The sequence below is a fragment of the Taudactylus pleione genome, unplaced genomic scaffold (genome assembly GCF_031769625.1).
Source record: "Taudactylus pleione unplaced genomic scaffold, aTauple2 ptg001691l, whole genome shotgun sequence".
NCBI classification, from domain to species: domain Eukaryota; kingdom Metazoa; phylum Chordata; class Amphibia; order Anura; family Myobatrachidae; genus Taudactylus; species Taudactylus pleione.
In genome coordinates this window covers 118,064-142,639 of record NW_028286088.1, presented here as the reverse complement: position 1 = coordinate 142,639, position 24,576 = coordinate 118,064, and the positions used below count along the sequence as shown (strand labels likewise).

Below are 24,576 nucleotides of genomic sequence, written 5' to 3'. Positions count from 1 at the left end.
TAGATAATAGCTAGACTCTGGTTGCTATGGGCAACATCACTTTTAAAACTCTCTTCTAAACACTCTCACTTTAGTAAATTTACCCCGCAGAGTTTGCTGCAAAAAACATTTCACAACTGTATACAAAGTTTTCAGCTTGTAGTGAATGGTGCTGTCAGACTTTAGTTTGCACATGTTAGCAAAGTACGTTCCATAAATCCACATATATCCAGCCACTAAATATTTATAAGACAACAGGTCTTTTATAATCTCTGAAAGAAACGGCAGTACTGCGCTGATTTACGTCTGGCCGCTTCTACATAAATGTAAACTTTAAAAGATAAAAAGATAAACATAAAAGGAGTGGTGATCACCAGCTGGTACCTCTCAGATAAGTCTCCGGTCTTAAGGCGCACAGCCATATGCTGATATTACTGAGCGATTGCACGATTACGACATCGTAATCGCCCAATCGCTCAGTAAACGTGCACAAATCGTACACTTTTATGTCGGAAACGACCGGCGACGCGCGCTCCCGCTGGTTGTTTCCGACATCAATCATCGGGTGGCCAAGCCAGCCAATCGGAATGGGCATGTTCACAGATGATGGAGGGAGCCTGCACAGCACAGACGGTGAAACCACTGCATGATTATAATGTGATAATGGCGCAGTGGTTTTTTGCTCTGCTAGTGGATGCGTCCTATTAGCGCATCTCTCTGCCTGTCTATTAACTTCGGTGGCTTCTTCAGAATTCTAAACTGGCTGCTGTTACATGTAGCTGATAAGCGCTGGACAGCGTCATTCTTACACTGCAGTTTAGAATTAATCTAGACCCCCCTCCTCCCAATTCCGAATCTCTGCTGCACATATTACATCTGCCCCCTGCAAGGCGGAAATTTCTCCTACTTCTAAACTGAATGGCGCCAAAAGTGTCACCTAATAACCCTAATAACAGTCAGTCTGCTAATATATAACAGATTGTGATACCTTAAATGCTCCCAAATGTGTTCCATAAAGTAACACAATGGAGAAAAGCAGAATTGCATTATTTGGATATTTACGAAACGGTTTCTGAAACTGCATAGTGAAAGCCGCATATCAAAGCCGTCCAATTGTAAAGCTGCAGCCCGAGCTCTGACCGGCATATAAACCTTCCCATTTAATAAGAGACCTTTTGCCAAAGCTGATTTTTAAGTGCTTTACTCCACTGCCCTTACCCGTCAGAGTGCGAGTACATAAATAACGCTAAATAATGCTCTTCAAGGGCGGTCTGAAATAATGCTACTGCATGCTGGCACCACAAGTGCCAGCATGCACATATGTAGTGCTACACGTAACTACTGTACATTCTGCCACATTTCCATGCAGAAGGGATGACATTGAGATAACAAATTATACAGGGAATGATGAGACACAGTAAGGGATGATTAGTGCTGAGTTAGGTATACAGATACAGGGAGTGATGAGACATAGTAAGAGATGCTTAGTGCTGAGTTAGGTATACAGATACAGGGAATGATGAGACACAGTAAGGGATGCTTAGTGCTGAGTTAGGTATACAGATACAGGGAAGGATCAGACATAGTAAGGGATGCTTAGTGCTGAGTTAGGTATACAGATACAGGGAATGATGAGACACAGTAAGGGATGCTTAGTGCTGAGTTAGGTATACAGATACAGGGAATGATGAGACATAGTAAGGGATGCTTAGTGCTGAGTTAGGTATACAGATACAGGGAATGATGAGACACAGTAAGGGATGCTTAGTGCTGAGTTAGGTATACAGATACAGGGAATGATGAGACATAGTAAGGGATGCTTAGTGCTGAGTTAGGTATACAGATACAGGGCATGATGAGACATAGTAAGGGATGCTTAGTGCTGAGTTAGGTATACAGATACAGGGAATGATGAGACATAGTAAGGGATGCTTAGTGCTGAGTTAGGTATACAGATACAGGGAATGATGAGACACAGTAAGGGATGATTAGTGCTGAGTTAGGTATACAGATACAGGGAGTGATGAGACATAGTAAGGGATGCTTAGTGCTGAGTTAGGTATACAGATACAGGGAATGATGAGACATAGTAAGGGATGCTTAGTGCTGAGTTACGGTATACAGATACAGGGAATGATGAGACACAGTAAGGGATGCTTAGTGCTGAGTTAGGTATACAGATACAGGGAATGATGAGACATAGTAAGGGATGCTTAGTGCTGAGTTAGGTATACAGATACAGGGAATGATGAGACACAGTAAGGGATGCTTAGTGCTGAGTTAGGTATACAGATACAGGGAGTGATGAGGCATAGTAAGGGATGCTTAGTGCTGAGTTAGGTATACAGATACAGGGAGTGATGAGACATAGTAAGGGATGCTTAGTGCTGAGTTAGGTATACAGATACAGGGCATGATGAGACATAGTAAGGGATGCTTAGTGCTGAGTTAGGTATACAGATACAGGGCATGATGAGACATAGTAAGGGATGCTTAGTGCTGAGTTAGGTATACAGATACAGGGAAGGATCAGACATAGTAAGGGACGCTTAGTGCTGAGTTAGGTATACAGATACAGGGAGTGATGAGGCATAGTAAGGGATGCTTAGTGCTGAGTTAGGTATACAGATACAGGGAATGATGAGACACAGTAAGGGATGCTTAGTGCTGAGTTAGGTATACAGATACAGGGAGTGATAAGGGATGCTTAGTGCTGAGTTAGGTATACAGATACAGGGAATGATGAGACACAGTAAGGGATGCTTAGTGCTGAGTTAGGTATACAGATACAGGGAATGATGAGGCATAGTAAGGGATGCTTAGTGCTGAGTTAGGTATACAGATACAGGGAATGATGAGACACAGTAAGGGATGCTTAGTGCTGAGTTAGGTATACAGATACAGGGAAGGATCAGACATAGTAAGGGATGCTTAGTGCTGAGTTAGGTATACAGATACAGGGAATGAGGAGACATAGTAAGGGATGCTTAGTGCTGAGTTAGGTATACAGATACAGGGAATGATGAGACATAGTAAGGGATGCTTAGTGCTGAGTTAGGTATACAGATACAGGGAATGATGAGACACAGTAAGGGATGCTTAGTGCTGAGTTAGGTATACAGATACAGGGAATGATGAGACATAGTAAGGGATGATTAATGCTGAGTTAGGTATACAGATACAGGGAATGATGAGACACAGTAAGGGATGCTTAGTGCTGAGTTAGGTATACAGATACAGGGAAGGATCAGACATAGTAAGGGATGCTTAGTGCTGAGTTAGGTATACAGATACAGGGAAGGATCAGACATAGTAAGGGATGCTTAGTGCTGAGTTAGGTATACAGATACAGGGAATGATGAGACACAGTAAGGGATGCTTAGTGCTGAGTTAGGTATACAGATACAAGGAATGATCAGACATAGTAAGGGATGCTTAGTGCTGAGTTAGGTATACAGATACAGGGAGTGAGGAGACATAGTAAGGGACGCTTAGTGCTGAGTTAGGTATACAGATACAGGGAGTGATCAGACATAGTAAGGGATGCTTAGTGCTGAGTTAGGTATACAGATACAGGGAATGAGGAGACATAGTAAGGGACGCTTAGTGCTGAGTTAGGTATACAGATACAGGGAATGATGAGACACAGTAAGGGATGCTTAGTGCTGAGTTACGGTATACAGATACAGGGAATGATGAGACACAGTAAGGGATGCTTAGTGCTGAGTTAGGTATACAGATACAGTGAATGATGAGACACAGTAAGGGATGCTTAGTGCTGAGTTAGGTATACAGATACAGGGAATGATGAGACATAGTAAGGGACGCTTAGTGCTGAGTTAGGTATACAGATACAGGGAATGATGAGACATAGTAAGGGATGCTTAGTGCTGAGTTAGGTATACAGATACAGGGAATGATGAGACATAGTAAGGGATGCTTAGTGCTGAGTTAGGTATACAGATACAGGGAGTGATGAGACATAGTAAGGGACGCTTAGTGCTGAGTTAGGTATACAGATACAGGGAATGATGAGACATAGTAAGGGATGCTTAGTGCTGAGTTAGGTATACAGATACAGGGAACGATGAGACATAGTAAGGGACGCTTAGTGCTGAGTTAGGTATACAGATACAGGGAACGATGAGACATAGTAAGGGACGCTTAGTGCTGAGTTAGGTATACAGATACAGGGAACGATGAGACATAGTAAGGGACGCTTAGTGCTGAGTTAGGTATACAGATACAGGGAATGATGAGACATAGTAAGGGATGCTTAGTGCTGAGTTAGGTATACAGAAACAGGGAGTGATGAGACACAGTAAGGGACGCTTAGTGCTGAGTTAGGTATACAGATACAGGGAGTGATGAGACACAGTAAGGGACGCTTAGTGCTGAGTTAGGTATACAGATACAGGGAATGATGAGACATAGTAAGGGACGATTAGTGCTGAGTTAGGTATACAGATACAGGGAAGGATCAGACATAGTAAGGGATGCTTAGTGCTGAGTTAGGTATACAGATACAGGGAATGAGGAGACATAGTAAGGGATGCTTAGTGCTGAGTTAGGTATACAGATACAGGGAATGATGAGACATAGTAAGGGATGCTTAGTGCTGAGTTAGGTATACAGATACAGGGAATGATGAGACACAGTAAGGGATGCTTAGTGCTGAGTTTGGTATACAGATACAGGGAATGATGAGACATAGTAAGGGATGATTAATGCTGAGTTAGGTATACAGATACAGGGAATGATGAGACACAGTAAGGGATGCTTAGTGCTGAGTTAGGTATACAGATACAGGGAAGGATCAGACATAGTAAGGGATGCTTAGTGCTGAGTTAGGTATACAGATACAGGGAATGATGAGACACAGTAAGGGATGCTTAGTGCTGAGTTAGGTATACAGATACAAGGAATGATCAGACATAGTAAGGGATGCTTAGTGCTGAGTTAGGTATACAGATACAGGGAGTGAGGAGACATAGTAAGGGACGCTTAGTGCTGAGTTAGGTATACAGATACAGGGAGTGATCAGACATAGTAAGGGATGCTTAGTGCTGAGTTAGGTATACAGATACAGGGAATGAGGAGACATAGTAAGGGACGCTTAGTGCTGAGTTAGGTATACAGATACAGGGAATGATGAGACACAGTAAGGGATGCTTAGTGCTGAGTTACGGTATACAGATACAGGGAATGATGAGACACAGTAAGGGATGCTTAGTGCTGAGTTAGGTATACAGATACAGGGAATGATGAGACACAGTAAGGGATGCTTAGTGCTGAGTTAGGTATACAGATACAGGGAACGATGAGACATAGTAAGGGACGCTTAGTGCTGAGTTAGGTATACAGATACAGGGAACGATGAGACATAGTAAGGGACGCTTAGTGCTGAGTTAGGTATACAGATACAGGGAATGATGAGACATAGTAAGGGATGCTTAGTGCTGAGTTAGGTATACAGAAACAGGGAGTGATGAGACACAGTAAGGGACGCTTAGTGCTGAGTTAGGTATACAGATACAGGGAGTGATGAGACACAGTAAGGGACGCTTAGTGCTGAGTTAGGTATACAGATACAGGGAATGATGAGACATAGTAAGGGATGCTTAGTGCTGAGTTAGGTATACAGAAACAGGGAGTGATGAGACATAGTAAGGGACGCTTAGTGCTGAGTTAGGTATACAGATACAGGGAGTGATCAGACATAGTAAGGGATGCTTAGTGCTGAGTTAGGTATACAGATACAGGGAATGAGGAGACATAGTAAGGGACGCTTAGTGCTGAGTTAGGTATACAGATACAGGGAATGATGAGACACAGTAAGGGACGCTTAGTGCTGAGTTACGGTATACAGATACAGGGAATGATGAGACACAGTAAGGGATGCTTAGTGCTGAGTTAGGTATACAGATACAGGGAATGATGAGACACAGTAAGGGATGCTTAGTGCTGAGTTAGGTATACAGATACAGGGAATGATGAGACATAGTAAGGGACGCTTAGTGCTGAGTTAGGTATACAGATACAGGGAATGATGAGACATAGTAAGGGATGCTTAGTGCTGAGTTAGGTATACAGATACAGGGAATGATGAGACATAGTAAGGGATGCTTAGTGCTGAGTTAGGTATACAGATACAGGGAGTGATGAGACATAGTAAGGGACGCTTAGTGCTGAGTTAGGTATACAGATACAGGGAATGATGAGACATAGTAAGGGATGCTTAGTGCTGAGTTAGGTATACAGATACAGGGAACGATGAGACATAGTAAGGGACGCTTAGTGCTGAGTTAGGTATACAGATACAGGGAACGATGAGACATAGTAAGGGACGCTTAGTGCTGAGTTAGGTATACAGATACAGGGAACGATGAGACATAGTAAGGGACGCTTAGTGCTGAGTTAGGTATACAGATACAGGGAATGATGAGACATAGTAAGGGACGCTTAGTGCTGAGTTAGGTATACAGATACAGGGAGTGATGAGACACAGTAAGGGACGCTTAGTGCTGAGTTAGGTATACAGATACAGGGAATGATGAGACATAGTAAGGGATGCTTAGTGCTGAGTTAGGTATACAGAAACAGGGAGTGATGAGACACAGTAAGGGACGCTTAGTGCTGAGTTAGGTATACAGATACAGGGAGTGATGAGACACAGTAAGGGATGCTTAGTGCTGAGTTAGGTATACAGATACAGGGAATGATGAGACATAGTAAGGGATGCTTAGTGCTGAGTTAGGTATACAGAAACAGGGAGTGATGAGACATAGTAAGGGACGCTTAGTGCTGAGTTAGGTATACAGATACAGGGAGTGATGAGACACAGTAAGGGATGCTTAGTGCTGAGTTAGGTATACAGATACAGGGAATGAGGAGACATAGTAAGGGATGCATAGTGCTGAGTTAGGTATACAGATACAGGGAATGATGAGACATAGTAAGGGATGCTTAGTGCTGAGTTAGGTATACAGATACAGGGAATGATGAGACATAGTAAGGGATGCTTAGTGCTGAGTTAGGTATACAGATACAGGGAATGATGAGACATAGTAAGGGATGCTTAGTGCTGAGTTAGGTATACAGATACAGGGAAGGATCAGACATAGTAAGGGATTCTTAGTGCTGAGTTAGGTATACAGATACAGGGAATGATAAGGGATGCTTAGTGCTGAGTTAGGTATACAGATACAGGGAGTGATGAGACACAGTAAGGGATGCTTAGTGCTGAGTTAGGTATACAGATACAGGGAATGATGAGACATAGTAAGGGATGCTTGGTGCTGAGTTAGGTATACAGATACAGGGAAGGATCAGACATAGTAAGGGATGCTTAGTGCTGAGTTAGGCATACAGATACAGGGAATGATGAGACATAGTAAGGGATGCATAGTGCTGAGTTAGGTATACAGATACAGGGAATGATGAGACATAGTAAGGGATGCTTAGTGCTGAGTTAGGTATACAGATACAGGGAATGATGAGACATAGTAAGGGATGCTTAGTGCTGAGTTAGGTATACAGATACAGGGAATGATGAGGCATAGTAAGGGATGCATAGTGCTGAGTTAGGTATACAGATACAGGGAATGATGAGACATAGTAAGGGATGCTTAGTGCTGAGTTAGGTATACAGATACAGGGAATGATGAGGCATAGTAAGGGATGCATAGTGCTGAGTTAGATATACAGATACAGGGAAGGTTCAGACATAGTAAGGGATGCTTAGTGCTGAGTTAGGTATACAGATACAGGGAGTGATCAGACATAGTAAGGGATGCTTAGTGCTGAGTTAGGTATACAGATACAGGGAGTGATGAGACATAGTAAGGGATGCTTAGTGCTAAGTTAGGTATACAGATACAGGGAATGAGGAGACATAGTAAGGGATGCTTAGTGCTGAGTTAGGTATACAGATACAGGGAATGATGAGACACAGTAAGGGATGCATAGTGCTGAGTTAGGTATACAGATACAGGGAATGATGAGACATAGTAAGGGACGATTAGTGCTGAGTTAGGTATACAGATACAGGGAATGAGGAGACATAGTAAGGGATGCTTAGTGCTGAGTTAGGTATACAGATACAGGGAATGATGAGACACAGTAAGGGATGCTTAGTGCTAAGTTAGGTATACAGATACAGGGAATGAGGAGACATAGTAAGGGATGCTTAGTGCTGAGTTAGGTATACAGATACAGGGAATGATAAGGGATGCTTAGTGCTGAGTTAGGTATACAGATACAGGGAATGATGAGACATAGTAAGGGATTCTTAGTGCTGAGTTAGGTATACAGATACAGGGAATGATAAGGGATGCTTAGTGCTGAATTAGGTATACAGATACAGGGAGTGATGAGACACAGTAAGGGATGCTTAGTGCTGAGTTAGGTATACAGATACAGGGAATGATGAGACATAGTAAGGGATGCTTGGTGCTGAGTTAGGTATACAGATACAGGGAGTGATGAGGCATAGTAAGGGATGCTTAGTGCTGAGTTAGGTATACAGATACAGGGAATGATGAGACATAGTAAGGGATGCTTAGTGCTGAGTTAGGTATACAGATACAGGGAATGATGAGACATAGTAAGGGATGCTTAGTGCTGAGTTAGGTATACAGATACAGGGAAGGATCAGACATAGTAAGGGATGCTTAGTGCTGAGTTAGGTATACAGATACAGGGAATGATGAGACATAGTAAGGGATGCATAGTGCTGAGTTAGGTATACAGATACAGGGAATGATGAGACATAGTAAGGGATGCTTAGTGCTGAGTTAGGTATACAGATACAGGGAATGATGAGATATAGTAAGGGATGCTTAGTGCTGAGTTAGGTATACAGATACAGGGAATGATGAGGCATAGTAAGGGATGCATAGTGCTAAGTTAGGTATACAGATACAGGGAATGAGGAGACATAGTAAGGGATGCTTAGTGCTGAGTTAGGTATACAGATACAGGGAATGATAAGGGATGCTTAGTGCTGAGTTAGGTATACAGATACAGGGAATGATGAGACATAGTAAGGGATTCTTAGTGCTGAGTTAGGTATACAGATACAGGGAATGATAAGGGATGCTTAGTGCTGAATTAGGTATACAGATACAGGGAGTGATGAGACACAGTAAGGGATGCTTAGTGCTGAGTTAGGTATACAGATACAGGGAATGATGAGACATAGTAAGGGATGCTTGGTGCTGAGTTAGGTATACAGATACAGGGAGTGATGAGGCATAGTAAGGGATGCTTAGTGCTGAGTTAGGTATACAGATACAGGGAATGATGAGACATAGTAAGGGATGCTTAGTGCTGAGTTAGGTATACAGATACAGGGAATGATGAGACATAGTAAGGGATGCATAGTGCTGAGTTAGGTATACAGATACAGGGAATGATGAGACATAGTAAGGGATGCTTAGTGCTGAGTTAGGTATACAGATACAGGGAATGATGAGATATAGTAAGGGATGCTTAGTGCTGAGTTAGGTATACAGATACAGGGAATGATGAGACACAGTAAGGGATGCTTAGTGCTAAGTTAGGTATACAGATACAGGGAATGAGGAGACATAGTAAGGGATGCTTAGTGCTGAGTTAGGTATACAGATACAGGGAATGATAAGGGATGCTTAGTGCTGAGTTAGGTATACAGATACAGGGAATGATGAGACATAGTAAGGGATTCTTAGTGCTGAGTTAGGTATACAGATACAGGGAATGATAAGGGATGCTTAGTGCTGAATTAGGTATACAGATACAGGGAGTGATGAGACACAGTAAGGGATGCTTAGTGCTGAGTTAGGTATACAGATACAGGGAATGATGAGACATAGTAAGGGATGCTTGGTGCTGAGTTAGGTATACAGATACAGGGAGTGATGAGGCATAGTAAGGGATGCTTAGTGCTGAGTTAGGTATACAGATACAGGGAATGATGAGACATAGTAAGGGATGCTTAGTGCTGAGTTAGGTATACAGATACAGGGAATGATGAGACATAGTAAGGGATGCTTAGTGCTGAGTTAGGTATACAGATACAGGGAAGGATCAGACATAGTAAGGGATGCTTAGTGCTGAGTTAGGTATACAGATACAGGGAATGATGAGACATAGTAAGGGATGCATAGTGCTGAGTTAGGTATACAGATACAGGGAATGATGAGACATAGTAAGGGATGCTTAGTGCTGAGTTAGGTATACAGATACAGGGAATGATGAGATATAGTAAGGGATGCTTAGTGCTGAGTTAGGTATACAGATACAGGGAATGATGAGGCATAGTAAGGGATGCATAGTGCTGAGTTAGGTATACAGATACAGGGAATGATGAGACATAGTAAGGGATGCATAGTGCTGAGTTAGGTATACAGATACAGGGAAGGATCAGACATAGTAAGGGATGCTTAGTGCTGAGTTAGGTATACAGATACAGGGAGTGATCAGACATAGTAAGGGATGATTAATGCTGAGTTAGGTATACAGATACAGGGAATGATGAGACATAGTAAGGGATGCATAGTGCTGAGTTAGGTATACAGATACAGGGAATGATGAGACATAGTAAGGGATGCTTAGTGCTGAGTTAGGTATACAGATACAGGGAATGATGAGATATAGTAAGGGATGCTTAGTGCTGAGTTAGGTATACAGATACAGGGAATGATGAGACACAGTAAGGGATGCATAGTGCTGAGTTAGGTATACAGATACAGGGAATGATGAGGCATAGTAAGGGATGCATAGTGCTGAGTTAGGTATACAGATACAGGGAATGATGAGACATAGTAAGGGATGCATAGTGCTGAGTTAGGTATACAGATACAGGGAATGATGAGACATAGTAAGGGATGCTTAGTGCTGAGTTAGGTATACAGATACAGGGAATGATGAGACATAGTAAGGGATGCATAGTGCTGAGTTAGGTATACAGATACAGGGAAGGATCAGACATAGTAAGGGATGCTTAGTGCTGAGTTAGGTATACAGATACAGGGAGTGATCAGACATAGTAAGGGATGATTAATGCTGAGTTAGGTATACAGGGAAGGATCAGACATAGTAAGGGATGCATAGTGCTGAGTTAGGTATACAGATACAGGGAATGATGAGACATAGTAAGGGATGCTTAGTGCTGAGTTAGGTATACAGATACAGGGAGTGATGAGATAGTAAGGGATGCTTAGTGCTGAGTTAGGTATACAGATACAGGGAATGATGAGACATAGTAAGGGATGCTTAGTGCTGAGTTAGGTATACAGATACAGGGAATGATGAGACATAGTAAGGGATGCTTAGTGCTGAGTTAGGTATACAGATACAGGGAATGATGAGACATAGTAAGGGATGCTTAGTGCTGAGTTAGGTATACAGATACAGGGAATGATGAGACATAGTAAGGGATGCTTAGTGCTGAGTTAGGTATACAGATACAGGGAGTGATGAGGCATAGTAAGGGATGCTTAGTGCTGAGTTAGGTATACAGATACAGGGAATGATGAGACATAGTAAGGGATGCTTAGTGCTGAGTTAGGTATACAGATACAGGGAATGATGAGACATAGTAAGGGATGCTTAGTGCTGAGTTAGGTATACAGATACAGGGAATGATGAGACATAGTAAGGGATGCTTAGTGCTGAGTTAGGTATACAGATACAGGGAATGATAAGGGATGCTTAGTGCTGAGTTAGGTATACAGATACAGGGAGTGATGAGACACAGTAAGGGGTGCTTAGTGCTGAGTTAGGTATACAGATACAGGGAGTGATGAGACACAGTAAGGGATGCTTAGTGCTGAGTTAGGTATACAGATACAGGGAATGATGAGACATAGTAAGGGATGATTAGTGCTGAGTTAGGTATACAGATACAGGGAATGATGAGACATAGTAAGGGATGCTTAGTGCTGAGTTAGGTATACAGATACAGGGAATGATGAGACACAGTAAGGGATGCTTAGTGCTGAGTTAGGTATACAGATACAGGGAATGAGGAGACACAGTAAGGGATGCTTAGTGCTGAGTTAGGTATACAGATACAGGGAATGATGAGACACAGTAAGGGATGCATAGTGCTGAGTTAGATATACAGATACAGGGAAGGTTCAGACATAGTAAGGGATGCTTAGTGCTGAGTTAGGTATACAGATACAGGGAGTGATCAGACATAGTAAGGGATGCTTAGTGCTGAGTTAGGTATACAGATACAGGGAATGATGAGACATAGTAAGGGATGCTTAGTGCTAAGTTAGGTATACAGATACAGGGAATGAGGAGACATAGTAAGGGATGCTTAGTGCTGAGTTAGGTATACAGATACAGGGAATGATGAGACACAGTAAGGGATGCATAGTGCTGAGTTAGGTATACAGATACAGGGAGTGATGAGACACAGTAAGGGATGCTTAGTGCTGAGTTAGGTATACAGATACAAGGAATGATGAGACATAGTAAGGGATGCTTAGTGCTGAGTTAGGTATACAGATACAGGGAATGATGAGACATAGTAAGGGATGCTTAGTGCTGAGTTAGGTATACAGATACAGGGAATGAGGAGACATAGTAAGGGATGCTTAGTGCTGAGTTAGGTATACAGATACAGGGAATGATGAGACACAGTAAGGGATGCTTAGTGCTGAGTTAGTTATACAGATACAGGGAATGATGAGACACAGTAAGGGATGCTTAGTGCTGAGTTACGGTATACAGATACAGGGAATGATGAGACACAGTAAGGGATGCTTAGTGCTGAGTTACGGTATACAGATACAGGGAATGATGAGACACAGTAAGGGATGCTTAGTGCTGAGTTAGGTATACAGATACAGGGAATGATGAGACACAGTAAGGGATGCTTAGTGCTGAGTTAGGTATACAGATACAGGGAATGATGAGACATAGTAAGGGATGCTTAGTGCTGAGTTAGGTATACAGATACAGGGAATGATGAGACATAGTAAGGGATGCTTAGTGCTGAGTTAGGTATACAGATACAGGGCATGATGAGACATAGTAAGGGACGATTAGTGCTGAGTTAGGTATACAGATACAGGGAATGATGAGACATAGTAAGGGATGCTTAGTGCTGAGTTAGGTATACAGATACAGGGAGTGATGAGGCATAGTAAGGGATGCTTAGTGCTGAGTTAGGTATACAGATACAGGGAATGATGAGACATAGTAAGGGATGCTTAGTGCTGAGTTAGGTATACAGATACAGGGAATGAGGAGACATAGTAAGGGATGCTTAGTGCTGAGTTAGGTATACAGATACAGGGAATGATGAGACACAGTAAGGGATGCTTAGTGCTGAGTTAGGTATACAGATACAGGGAATGATGAGACACAGTAAGGGATGCTTAGTGCTGAGTTAGGTATACAGATACAGGGAATGATGAGACATAGTAAGGGATGCTTAGTGCTGAGTTAGGTATACAGATACAGGGAATGATGAGACATAGTAAGGGATGCTTAGTGCTGAGTTAGGTATACAGATACAGGGAATGATGAGACATAGTAAGGGATGCTTAGTGCTGAATTAGGTATACAGATACAGGGAATGATGAGACATAGTAAGGGATGCTTAGTGCTGAGTTAGGTATACAGATACAGGGAATGATGAGACATAGTAAGGGATGCTTAGTGCTGAGTTAGGTATACAGATACAGGGAATGATAAGGGATGCTTAGTGCTGAGTTAGGTATACAGATACAGGGAGTGATGAGACACAGTAAGGGATGCTTAGTGCTGAGTTAGGTATACAGATACAGGGAGTGATGACACACAGTAAGGGATGCTTAGTGCTGAGTTAGGTATACAGATACAGGGAATGAGGAGACACAGTAAGGGATGCTTAGTGCTGAGTTAGGTATACAGATACAGGGAATGATAAGGGATGCTTAGTGCTGAGTTAGGTATACAGATACAGGGAGTGATGAGACACAGTAAGGGATGCTTAGTGCTGAGTTAGGTATACAGATACAGGGAATGATGAGACACAGTAAGGGATGCTTAGTGCTGAGTTAGGTATACAGATACAGGGAATGAGGAGACACAGTAAGGGATGCTTAGTGCTGAGTTAGGTATACAGATACAGGGAATGATGAGACACAGTAAGGGATGCATAGTGCTGAGTTAGGTATACAGATACAGGGAAGGTTCAGACATAGTAAGGGATGCTTAGTGCTGAGTTAGGTATACAGATACAGGGAGTGATCAGACATAGTAAGGGATGCTTAGTGCTGAGTTAGGTATACAGATACAGGGAATGATGAGACATAGTAAGGGATGCTTGGTGCTAAGTTAGGTATACAGATACAGGGAATGAGGAGACATAGTAAGGGATGCTTAGTGCTGAGTTAGGTATACAGATACAGGGAATGATGAGACACAGTAAGGGATGCATAGTGCTGAGTTAGGTATACAGATACAGGGAGTGATGAGACACAGTAAGGGATGCTTAGTGCTGAGTTAGGTATACAGATACAGGGAATGATGAGACATAGTAAGGGATGCTTAGTGCTGAGTTAGGTATACAGATACAGGGAATGATGAGACATAGTAAGGGATGCTTAGTGCTGAGTTAGGTATACAGATACAGGGCATGATGAGACATAGTAAGGGACGATTAGTGCTGAGTTAGGTATACAGATACAGGGAATGATCAGACATAGTAAGGGACGCTTAGTGCTGAGTTAGGTATACAGATACAGGGAATGATGAGACATAGTAAGGGATGCTTAGTGCTGAGTTAGGTATACAGATACAGGGAATGATGAGACATAGTAAGGGATGCATAGTGCTGAGTTAGGTATACAGATACAGGGAATGAGGAGACATAGTAAGGGATGCATAGTGCTGAGTTAGGTATACAGATACAGGGAAGGATCAGACATAGTAAGGGATGCTTAGTGCTGAGTTAGGTATACAGATACAGGGAGTGATCAGACATAGTAAGGGATGATTAATGCTGAGTTAGGTATACAGGGAAGGATCAGACATAGTAAGGGATGCTTAGTGCTGAGTTAGGTATACAGATACAGGGAATGATGAGACATAGTAAGGGATGCTTAGTGCTGAGTTAGGTATACAGATACAGGGAATGATGAGACATAGTAAGGGACGCTTAGTGCTGAGTTAGGTATACAGATACAGGGAATGATGAGACATAGTAAGGGACGCTTAGTGCTGAGTTAGGTATACAGATACAGGGAATGATGAGACATAGTAAGGGATGCTTAGTGCTGAGTTAGGTATACAGATACAGGGAATGATGAGACATAGTAAGGGATGCTTAGTGCTGAGTTAGGTATACAGATACAGGGAATGATGAGACATAGTAAGGGATGCTTAGTGCTGAGTTAGGTATACAGATACAGGGAATGATGAGACATAGTAAGGGATGCTTAGTGCTGAGTTAGGTATACAGATACAGGGAATGATGAGACATAGTAAGGGATGCTTAGTGCTGAGTTAGGTATACAGATACAGGGAATGATGAGACATAGTAAGGGATGCTTAGTGCTGAGTTATGTATACAGATACAGGGAATGATAAGGGATGCTTAGTGCTGAGTTAGGTATACAGATACAGGGAGTGATGAGACATAGTAAGGGATGCTTAGTGCTGAGTTAGGTATACAGATACAGGGAATGATGAGACACAGTAAGGGATGCTTAGTGCTAAGTTAGGTATACAGATACAGGGAATGATGAGACACAGTAAGGGATGCTTAGTGCTAAGTTAGGTATACAGATACAGGGAATGAGGAGACATAGTAAGGGATGCTTAGTGCTGAGTTAGGTATACAGATACAGGGAATGATAAGGGATGCTTAGTGCTGAGTTAGGTATACAGATACAGGGAATGATGAGACATAGTAAGGGATTCTTAGTGCTGAGTTAGGTATACAGATACAGGGAATGATAAGGGATGCTTAGTGCTGAATTAGGTATACAGATACAGGGAGTGATGAGACACAGTAAGGGATGCTTAGTGCTGAGTTAGGTATACAGATACAGGGAATGATGAGACATAGTAAGGGATGCTTGGTGCTGAGTTAGGTATACAGATACAGGGAGTGATGAGGCATAGTAAGGGATGCTTAGTGCTGAGTTAGGTATACAGATACAGGGAATGATGAGACATAGTAAGGGATGCTTAGTGCTGAGTTAGGTATACAGATACAGGGAATGATGAGACATAGTAAGGGATGCTTAGTGCTGAGTTAGGTATACAGATACAGGGAAGGATCAGACATAGTAAGGGATGCTTAGTGCTGAGTTAGGTATACAGATACAGGGAATGATGAGACATAGTAAGGGATGCATAGTGCTGAGTTAGGTATACAGATACAGGGAATGATGAGACATAGTAAGGGATGCTTAGTGCTGAGTTAGGTATACAGATACAGGGAATGATGAGATATAGTAAGGGATGCTTAGTGCTGAGTTAGGTATACAGATACAGGGAATGATGAGGCATAGTAAGGGATGCATAGTGCTGAGTTAGGTATACAGATACAGGGAATGATGAGACATAGTAAGGGATGCATAGTGCTGAGTTAGGTATACAGATACAGGGAAGGATCAGACATAGTAAGGGATGCTTAGTGCTGAGTTAGGTATACAGATACAGGGAGTGATCAGACATAGTAAGGGATGATTAATGCTGAGTTAGGTATACAGATACAGGGAATGATGAGACATAGTAAGGGATGCATAGTGCTGAGTTAGGTATACAGATACAGGGAATGATGAGACATAGTAAGGGATGCTTAGTGCTGAGTTAGGTATACAGATACAGGGAATGATGAGATATAGTAAGGGATGCTTAGTGCTGAGTTAGGTATACAGATACAGGGAATGATGAGACACAGTAAGGGATGCATAGTGCTGAGTTAGGTATACAGATACAGGGAATGATGAGGCATAGTAAGGGATGCATAGTGCTGAGTTAGGTATACAGATACAGGGAATGATGAGACATAGTAAGGGATGCATAGTGCTGAGTTAGGTATACAGATACAGGGAATGATGAGACATAGTAAGGGATGCTTAGTGCTGAGTTAGGTATACAGATACAGGGAATGATGAGACATAGTAAGGGATGCATAGTGCTGAGTTAGGTATACAGATACAGGGAAGGATCAGACATAGTAAGGGATGCTTAGTGCTGAGTTAGGTATACAGATACAGGGAGTGATCAGACATAGTAAGGGATGATTAATGCTGAGTTAGGTATACAGGGAAGGATCAGACATAGTAAGGGATGCATAGTGCTGAGTTAGGTATACAGATACAGGGAATGATGAGACATAGTAAGGGATGCTTAGTGCTGAGTTAGGTATACAGATACAGGGAGTGATGAGATAGTAAGGGATGCTTAGTGCTGAGTTAGGTATACAGATACAGGGAATGATGAGACATAGTAAGGGATGCTTAGTGCTGAGTTAGGTATACAGATACAGGGAATGATGAGACATAGTAAGGGATGCTTAGTGCTGAGTTAGGTATACAGATACAGGGAATGATGAGACATAGTAAGGGATGCTTAGTGCTGAGTTAGGTATACAGATACAGGGAATGATGAGACATAGTAAGGGATGCTTAGTGCTGAGTTAGGTATACAGATACAGGGAGTGATGAGGCATAGTAAGGGATGCTTAGTGCTGAGTTAGGTATACAGATACAGGGAATGATGAGACATAGTAAGGGATGCTTAGTGCTGAGTTAGGTATACAGATACAGGGAATGATGAGACATAGTAAGGGATGCTTAGTGCTGAGTTAGGTATACAGATACAGGGAATGATGAGACATAGTAAGGGATGCTTAGTGCTGAGTTAGGTATACAGATACAGGGAATGATAAGGGATGCTTAGTGCTGAGTTAGGTATACAGATACAGGGAGTGATGAGACACAGTAAGGGGTGCTTAGTGCTGAGTTAGGTATACAGATACAGGGAGTGATGAGACACAGTAAGGGATGCTTAGTGCTGAGTTAGGTATACAGATACAGGGAATGATGAGACATAGTAAGGGATGATTAGTGCTGAGTTAGGTATACAGATACAGGGAATGATGAGACATAGTAAGGGATGCTTAGTGCTGAGTTAGGTATACAGATACAGGGAATGATGAGACACAGTAAGGGATGCTTAGTGCTGAGTTAGGTATACAGATACAGGGAATGAGGAGACACAGTAAGGGATGCTTAGTGCTGAGTTAGGTATACAGATACAGGGAATGATGAGACACAGTAAGGGATGCATAGTGCTGAGTTAGATATACAGATACAGGGAAGGTTCAGACATAGTAAGGGATGCTTAGTGCTGAGTTAGGTATACAGATACAGGGAGTGATCAGACATAGTAAGGGATGCTTAGTGCTGAGTTAGGTATACAGATACAGGGAATGATGAGACATAGTAAGGGATGCTTAGTGCTAAGTTAGGTATACAGATACAGGGAATGAGGAGACATAGTAAGGGATGCTTAGTGCTGAGTTAGGTATACAGATACAGGGAATGATGAGACACAGTAAGGGATGCATAGTGCTGAGTTAGGTATACAGATACAGGGAGTGATGAGACACAGTAAGGGATGCTTAGTGCTGAGTTAGGTATACAGATACAAGGAATGATGAGACATAGTAAGGGATGCTTAGTGCTGAGTTAGGTATACAGATACAGGGAATGATGAGACATAGTAAGGGATGCTTAGTGCTGAGTTAGGTATACAGATACAGGGAATGAGGAGACATAGTAAGGGATGCTTAGTGCTGAGTTAGGTATACAGATACAGGGAATGATGAGACACAGTAAGGGATGCTTAGTGCTGAGTTAGTTATACAGATACAGGGAATGATGAGACACAGTAAGGGATGCTTAGTGCTGAGTTACGGTATACAGATACAGGGAATGATGAGACACAGTAAGGGATGCTTAGTGCTGAGTTACGGTATACAGATACAGGGAATGATGAGACACAGTAAGGGATGCTTAGTGCTGAGTTAGGTATACAGATACAGGGAATGATGAGACACAGTAAGGGATGCTTAGTGCTGAGTTAGGTATACAGATACAGGGAATGATGAGACATAGTAAGGGATGCTTAGTGCTGAGTTAGGTATACAGATACAGGGAATGATGAGACATAGTAAGGGATGCTTAGTGCTGAGTTAGGTATACAGATACAGGGCATGATGAGACATAGTAAGGGACGATTAGTGCTGAGTTAGGTATACAGATACAGGGAATGATGAGACATAGTAAGGGATGCTTAGTGCTGAGTTAGGTATACAGATACAGGGAGTGATGAGGCATAGTAAGGGATGCTTAGTGCTGAGTTAGGTATACAGATACAGGGAATGATGAGACATAGTAAGGGATGCTTAGTGCTGAGTTAGGTATACAGATACAGGGAATGAGGAGACATAGTAAGGGATGCTTAGTGCTGAGTTAGGTATACAGATACAGGGAATGATGAGACACAGTAAGGGATGCTTAGTGCTGAGTTAGGTATACAGATACAGGGAATGATGAGACACAGTAAGGGATGCTTAGTGCTGAGTTAGGTATACAGATACAGGGAATGATGAGACATAGTAAGGGATGCTTAGTGCTGAGTTAGGTATACAGATACAGGGAATGATGAGACATAGTAAGGGATGCTTAGTGCTGAGTTAGGTATACAGATACAGGGAATGATGAGACATAGTAAGGGATGCTTAGTGCTGAATTAGGTATACAGATACAGGGAATGATGAGACATAGTAAGGGATGCTTAGTGCTGAGTTAGGTATACAGATACAGGGAATGATGAGACATAGTAAGGGATGCTTAGTGCTGAGTTAGGTATACAGATACAGGGAATGATAAGGGATGCTTAGTGCTGAGTTAGGTATACAGATACAGGGAGTGATGAGACACAGTAAGGGATGCTTAGTGCTGAGTTAGGTATACAGATACAGGGAGTGATGACACACAGTAAGGGATGCTTAGTGCTGAGTTAGGTATACAGATACAGGGAATGAGGAGACACAGTAAGGGATGCTTAGTGCTGAGTTAGGTATACAGATACAGGGAATGATAAGGGATGCTTAGTGCTGAGTTAGGTATACAGATACAGGGAGTGATGAGACACAGTAAGGGATGCTTAGTGCTGAGTTAGGTATACAGATACAGGGAATGATGAGACACAGTAAGGGATGCTTAGTGCTGAGTTAGGTATACAGATACAGGGAATGAGGAGACACAGTAAGGGATGCTTAGTGCTGAGTTAGGTATACAGATACAGGGAATGATGAGACACAGTAAGGGATGCATAGTGCTGAGTTAGGTATACAGATACAGGGAAGGTTCAGACATAGTAAGGGATGCTTAGTGCTGAGTTAGGTATACAGATACAGGGAGTGATCAGACATAGTAAGGGATGCTTAGTGCTGAGTTAGGTATACAGATACAGGGAATGATGAGACATAGTAAGGGATGCTTGGTGCTAAGTTAGGTATACAGATACAGGGAATGAGGAGACATAGTAAGGGATGCTTAGTGCTGAGTTAGGTATACAGATACAGGGAATGATGAGACACAGTAAGGGATGCATAGTGCTGAGTTAGGTATACAGATACAGGGAGTGATGAGACACAGTAAGGGATGCTTAGTGCTGAGTTAGGTATACAGATACAGGGAATGATGAGACATAGTAAGGGATGCTTAGTGCTGAGTTAGGTATACAGATACAGGGAATGATGAGACATAGTAAGGGATGCTTAGTGCTGAGTTAGGTATACAGATACAGGGCATGATGAGACATAGTAAGGGACGATTAGTGCTGAGTTAGGTATACAGATACAGGGAATGATCAGACATAGTAAGGGACGCTTAGTGCTGAGTTAGGTATACAGATACAGGGAATGATGAGACATAGTAAGGGATGCTTAGTGCTGAGTTAGGTATACAGATACAGGGAATGATGAGACATAGTAAGGGATGCATAGTGCTGAGTTAGGTATACAGATACAGGGAATGAGGAGACATAGTAAGGGATGCATAGTGCTGAGTTAGGTATACAGATACAGGGAAGGATCAGACATAGTAAGGGATGCTTAGTGCTGAGTTAGGTATACAGATACAGGGAGTGATCAGACATAGTAAGGGATGATTAATGCTGAGTTAGGTATACAGGGAAGGATCAGACATAGTAAGGGATGCTTAGTGCTGAGTTAGGTATACAGATACAGGGAATGATGAGACATAGTAAGGGATGCTTAGTGCTGAGTTAGGTATACAGATACAGGGAATGATGAGACATAGTAAGGGACGCTTAGTGCTGAGTTAGGTATACAGATACAGGGAATGATGAGACATAGTAAGGGACGCTTAGTGCTGAGTTAGGTATACAGATACAGGGAATGATGAGACATAGTAAGGGATGCTTAGTGCTGAGTTAGGTATACAGATACAGGGAATGATGAGACATAGTAAGGGATGCTTAGTGCTGAGTTAGGTATACAGATACAGGGAATGATGAGACATAGTAAGGGATGCTTAGTGCTGAGTTAGGTATACAGATACAGGGAATGATGAGACATAGTAAGGGATGCTTAGTGCTGAGTTAGGTATACAGATACAGGGAATGATGAGACATAGTAAGGGATGCTTAGTGCTGAGTTAGGTATACAGATACAGGGAATGATGAGACATAGTAAGGGATGCTTAGTGCTGAGTTATGTATACAGATACAGGGAATGATAAGGGATGCTTAGTGCTGAGTTAGGTATACAGATACAGGGAGTGATGAGACATAGTAAGGGATGCTTAGTGCTGAGTTAGGTATACAGATACAGGGAATGATGAGACATAGTAAGGGATGCTTAGTGCTGAGTTAGGTATACAGATACAGGGAATGATGAGACATAGTAAGGGATGCTTAGTGCTGAGTTAGGTATACAGATACAGGGAATGATGAGACACAGTAAGGGATGCTTAGTGCTGAGTTAGGTATACAGATACAGGGAATGATGAGACATAGTAAGGGATGCTTAGTGCTGAGTTAGGTATACAGATACAGGGAATGAGGAGACACAGTAAGGGATGCTTAGTGCTGAGTTAGGTATACAGATACAGGGAATGAGGAGACATAGTAAGGGATGCTTAGTGCTGAGTTAGGTATACAGATACAGGGAATGATGAGACACAGTAAGGGATGCATAGTGCTGAGTTAGGTATACAGATACAGGGAAGGTTCAGACATAGGGATGCTTAGTGCTGAGTTAGGTATACAGATACAGGGAATGATGAGACATAGTAAGGGATGCTTAGTGCTGAGTTAGGTATACAGATACAGGGAGTGATGAGGCATAGTAAGGGATGCTTAGTGCTGAGTTAGGTATACAGATACAGGGAATGATGAGACATAGTAAGGTATGCTTAGTGCTGAGTTAGGTATACAGATACAGGGAATGAGGAGACATAGTAAGGGATGCTTAGTGCTGAGTTAGGTATACAGATACAGGGAATGATGAGACACAGTAAGGGATGCTTAGTGCTGAGTTAGTTATACAGATACAGGGAATGATGAGACACAGTAAGGGATGCTTAGTGCTGAGTTACGGTATACAGATACAGGGAATGATGAGACACAGTAAAGGATGGTTAGTGCTGAGTTACGGTATACAGATACAGGGAATGATCAGACATAGTAAGGGACGCTTAGTGCTGAGTTAGGTATACAGATACAGGGAGTTATGAGACACAGTAAGGGATGCTTAGTGCTGAGTTAGGTATACAGATACAGGGAATGATGAGACGTAGTAAGGGATCCTTAGAGCTGAGTTAGGTATACAGATACAGGGAATGATGAGACATAGTAAGGGATGCTTAGTGCTCAGTTAGGTATACAGATACAGGGAATGATGAGACACAGTAAGGGATGCTTAGTGCTGAGTTAGGTATACAGATACAGGGAGTGATGAGACATAGTAAGGGATGATTAGTGCTGAGTTAGGTATACAGATACAGGGAATGATGAGACATAGTAAGGGATGCTTAGTGCTGAGTTAGGTATACAGATACAGGGAATGATGAGACACAGTAAAGGATGCTTAGTGCTGAGTTAAGTATACAGATACAGGGAATGATGAGACACAGTAAGGGATGCTTAGTGCTGAGTTAGGTATACAGATACAGGGAATGATGAGACACAGTAAGGGATGCTTAGTGCTGAGTTAGGTATACAGATACAGGGAATGATGAGACACAGTAAGGGATGCTTAGTGCTGAGTTAGGTATACAGATACAGGGAATGAGGAGACATAGTAAGGGATGCTTAGTGCTGAGTTAGGTATACAGATACAGGGAATGATGAGACACAGTAAAGGATGCTTAGTGCTGAGTTAAGTATACAGATACAGGGAATGATGAGACACAGTAAGGGATGCTTAGTGCTGAGTTAGGTATACAGATACAGGGAATGATGAGACACAGTAAGGGATGCTTAGTGCTGAGTTAGGTATACAGATACAGGGAATGATGAGACACAGTAAGGGATGCTTAGTGCTGAGTTAGGTATACAGATACAGGGAATGAGGAGACATAGTAAGGGATGCTTAGTGCTGAGTTAGGTATACAGATACAGGGAATGAGGAGACATAGTAAGGGATGCTTAGTGCTGAGTTAGGTATACAGATACAGGGAATGATGAGACATAGTAAGGGATGCTTAGTGCTGAGTTAGGTATACAGATACAGGGAATGAGGAGACATAGTAAGGGATGCTTAGTGCTGAGTTAGGTATACAGATATGGGAAGGAGGCCACAGATAGCGCTAATATGTTTTATTATCCCTGTAGCCTTCTTGCCCCTGTGGACCCCGAGATGCCCAGCTACTGTCACACGCAAGCGAGGAAGATGTCACCCGAGACCTAGTAAGAGATGCCGGCCTAAGGGTGAGACCTCCATTTGTTCCTATGTGTAATGATGTTTCCATATGTGTGGAAGAGAGCCGGGGATACTGTGAGACACCGGTGCCCATCTGGGGGTCTGTGATCTAATCTCTGATTCCAAAGCTGGGTACACACTGTGCAGATCTGTCTGCAGCCCCTCGGAGCCATGAGTGCGCCCCCTGTACACACTGCAGATCTGTCTGCAGCCCCTCGGAGCCATGAGTGCGCTCCCTGTACACACTGTGCAGATCTGTCTGCAGCCCCTCGGAGCCATGAATGTGCCCCCTGTACACACTGTGCTGATCTCTCTGCAGCCCCTTGGAGCCATGAGTGCGCCCACTGTACACACTGCAGATCTGTCTGCAGCCCTTCGGAGCCATGAGTGCGCCCCCTGTACACACTGCAGATCTGTCTGCAGCCCCTCGGAGCCATGAGTGCGCTCCCTGTACACACTGTGCAGATCTGTCTTTTGCCCCTCGGAGCCATGAGTGCTTCCCCTGTACACACTGTGCAGATCTCTCTGCAGCCCCTCGGAGCCATGAGTGTGCCCGCTGTACACACTGTGCAGATCTCTCTGCAGCCCCTCAGAGCCATGAGTGTGCCCCCTGTACACACTGTGCAGACCTCTCTGCAGCC

General features: G+C 42.7%; 1 protein-coding gene across 6 annotated transcripts in view; it reads left to right on the top strand.

Annotated features, from left to right (window-relative positions):
• Positions 1-24,576, top strand: part of MEIOSIN (meiosis initiator) — a 115,614-nt gene that overhangs the window by 40,400 nt on the left and 50,638 nt on the right. For all 6 annotated transcript variants that reach the window (XR_015876200.1, XM_088464572.1, XM_088464569.1 and 3 more), the window contains one exon: positions 23,848-23,943. Coding sequence is in view for 5 of the 6 variants with exons in the window: in XM_088464572.1 (XP_088320698.1) it covers positions 23,848-23,943 (96 nt within the window). In the remaining variant the exon portion in view is untranslated. The remainder of the gene's footprint in view (positions 1-23,847; positions 23,944-24,576) is intronic.